At 41.2% G+C, this 2,177-nt stretch overlaps 1 protein-coding gene across 1 annotated transcript in view; it reads right to left on the bottom strand.

Moving 5' to 3' along the window:
- Window positions 1-1,677, bottom strand: part of zranb2 (zinc finger, RAN-binding domain containing 2) — a 7,145-nt gene extending 5,468 nt beyond the window's left edge. The window contains exon 1 of the mRNA XM_020596912.1: window positions 1,426-1,677. Coding sequence (XP_020452568.1) covers window positions 1,426-1,481 — 56 coding nt within the window. The 5' untranslated portion in view covers window positions 1,482-1,677. The remainder of the gene's footprint in view (window positions 1-1,425) is intronic.
- Between the last annotated feature and the right edge of the window lie 500 nt (window positions 1,678-2,177).

Genomic DNA, 2,177 nt, shown 5'->3' with positions numbered 1-2,177 from the left:
AAAAAACACCTGAAGGACTCCAAGATGGTGAGAAACAAGATTCTCTGGTCTGATGAGACCAAGATAGAACTTTTTGGCCTTAATTCAATCAATTCATTAATGCAATCGAGGGAAGGATGAATGCGGCCAAGTACAGGGATATCCTGGACGAAAACCTTCTCCAGAGTGCTCAGGACCTCAGACTGGGCTGAAGGTTCACCTTCCAACAAGACAAGGACCCTAAGCACACAGCTAAAATAACGGAGTGGCTTCACAACAACTCCGTGACTGTTCTTGAATGGCCCAGCCAGAGCCCTGACTTAAAACCCATTGAGCATCTCTGGAGAGACCTGAAAATGGCTGTCCACCAACGTTTACCATCCAACCTGACAGAACTGGAGAGGATCTGCAAGGAGGAATGGCAGAGGATCCCCAAATGCAGGTGTGAAAAACTTGTTGCATCATTCCCAAAAAGACTCATGACTGTATTAGCTCAAAAGGGTGCTTCTACTAAATACTGAGCAAAGGGTAGGAGGACACTGCAGGACACTGTACACCAAAACAACCAGACACAAAGACAGTTTCTTCCCCTGGGACATCACTCTGATGAACATTTAACCCATGACTGTATAACAGAACAACCCTCAGTGCAATAACTTAAATATACTTTTGTATATATCTATCTTGAAAACTGCATCTAAACTATATGTATAAGTATTTTGCTTTTATTTTCCAAATGCACATTTTCTTTTTGTTCTCTCAGTCTTGTTTACTTGTATACTCGTTGCCTTAAGGAAGAACATTGCACATACACTTTGAGAGCCACTGTACCAGAGTCAAATTCCTCGTGTGATCAACACACCCGGTTAATAAAACTGATTCTGAATTATCTTACCGTTACTCTTTAACTAGACACCATGTGTCACAGGCCTAACCCTCTAACGTTAAACCTGACAGCTCCGGCTGACATATCTGTAACATTACACGATTTTATTACAGCTCACTCGCAGCATGATATTGCTGCCTCCAAGTTAAAACTCCTGACAGCTTGCAGTCCACGACACTGTAAACAATACCCACCATACAGAGTGGAGACTCTTACCCAAACCCACGTAAGCTAAGGATAGCTAGCTTGCTATCTTGAAAACCTGCACACAAACAAGTTACACGGAGACACCCTGATATCTAAATATAAAACGAACCACCGCTTTTAAATGCACAGTTGATATGTTATGCTTGTTTTACTTACAGTGTAGCTAAAGAGAGACAAAATAAGGTCACAAGTTTGCCACTTAACTAACAAATGTTAGCGTGAACCAAATGCTACAAGGCCGAAGCTAACTAACGTCTGCTTGCTAGCAAGACCAGCAAATTAAACAGACGTCGGCTGCTAAATTTAGCTACTTGGTACACAAAATATGAAGTCTATGATTGAGGAGTACTTACTTTTTATCGGGACAAATCCAGTCCCCATCGCTAACTCGAAAACTCTTCCCGGACATTTTAATACCTGTTAACACCGCCTGTCTTGCTAGTACAATTCTTCACTGTATTCATGCAGCAGCAGAACCTAGCTCCGAGTCCGCGCCACCTCTTGCTGCTGCCTTCGGGTACTTTTTGTAGCTCTTTAGGCTCAACTTTTTCTGCTCGCTATTTGGAATTGTGACACACGCTTACAAATTCTCTACACGGTGAAATGGTATTACATATATTTTGTGACACCAAAACCAATTTGTGCCGCAGTGTAAAAATACATTATTCATAACTTTAGCAAATAAGGGTATTTGTAACATAAAATAAAATCCGATTTTCCTGAAAGCACATGAATGCAACATTGACTACGGACGAACCTGCTTTTCTTGAAAACGTTAGTGTGTGGTAAACCCTCGTCATCACATATTTCAAAAAGCGGCATGGTTATTAAAATAGAGCGAATTGGGGTCCATAAAGGCTAGTATTTCGAAATTGAAAGCCCGCCATACAAAATTGACAAACTATGTTCAGCCTATACTTTCCAATATATAAAAGTAAGATAAAACGCCGAGGGAATAGATGTCCAGTATTTTAGCTCTAGTGTGAATAAAGGATCTATACTGATGACTCTACCCCCAGTGGCCCCGGAGAAACCCAGAATCTAAATTTAGCAGTTTAAAGAGCAGATCTAGGTGAATCGGACTTCTTGCAATGTCAATACTGCC

The sequence above is a fragment of the Monopterus albus genome, unplaced genomic scaffold (genome assembly GCF_001952655.1).
Source record: "Monopterus albus unplaced genomic scaffold, M_albus_1.0 scaffold31.1, whole genome shotgun sequence".
Taxonomy (NCBI): domain Eukaryota; kingdom Metazoa; phylum Chordata; class Actinopteri; order Synbranchiformes; family Synbranchidae; genus Monopterus; species Monopterus albus.
This window is presented reverse-complemented; position numbering and strand designations above follow the sequence as displayed.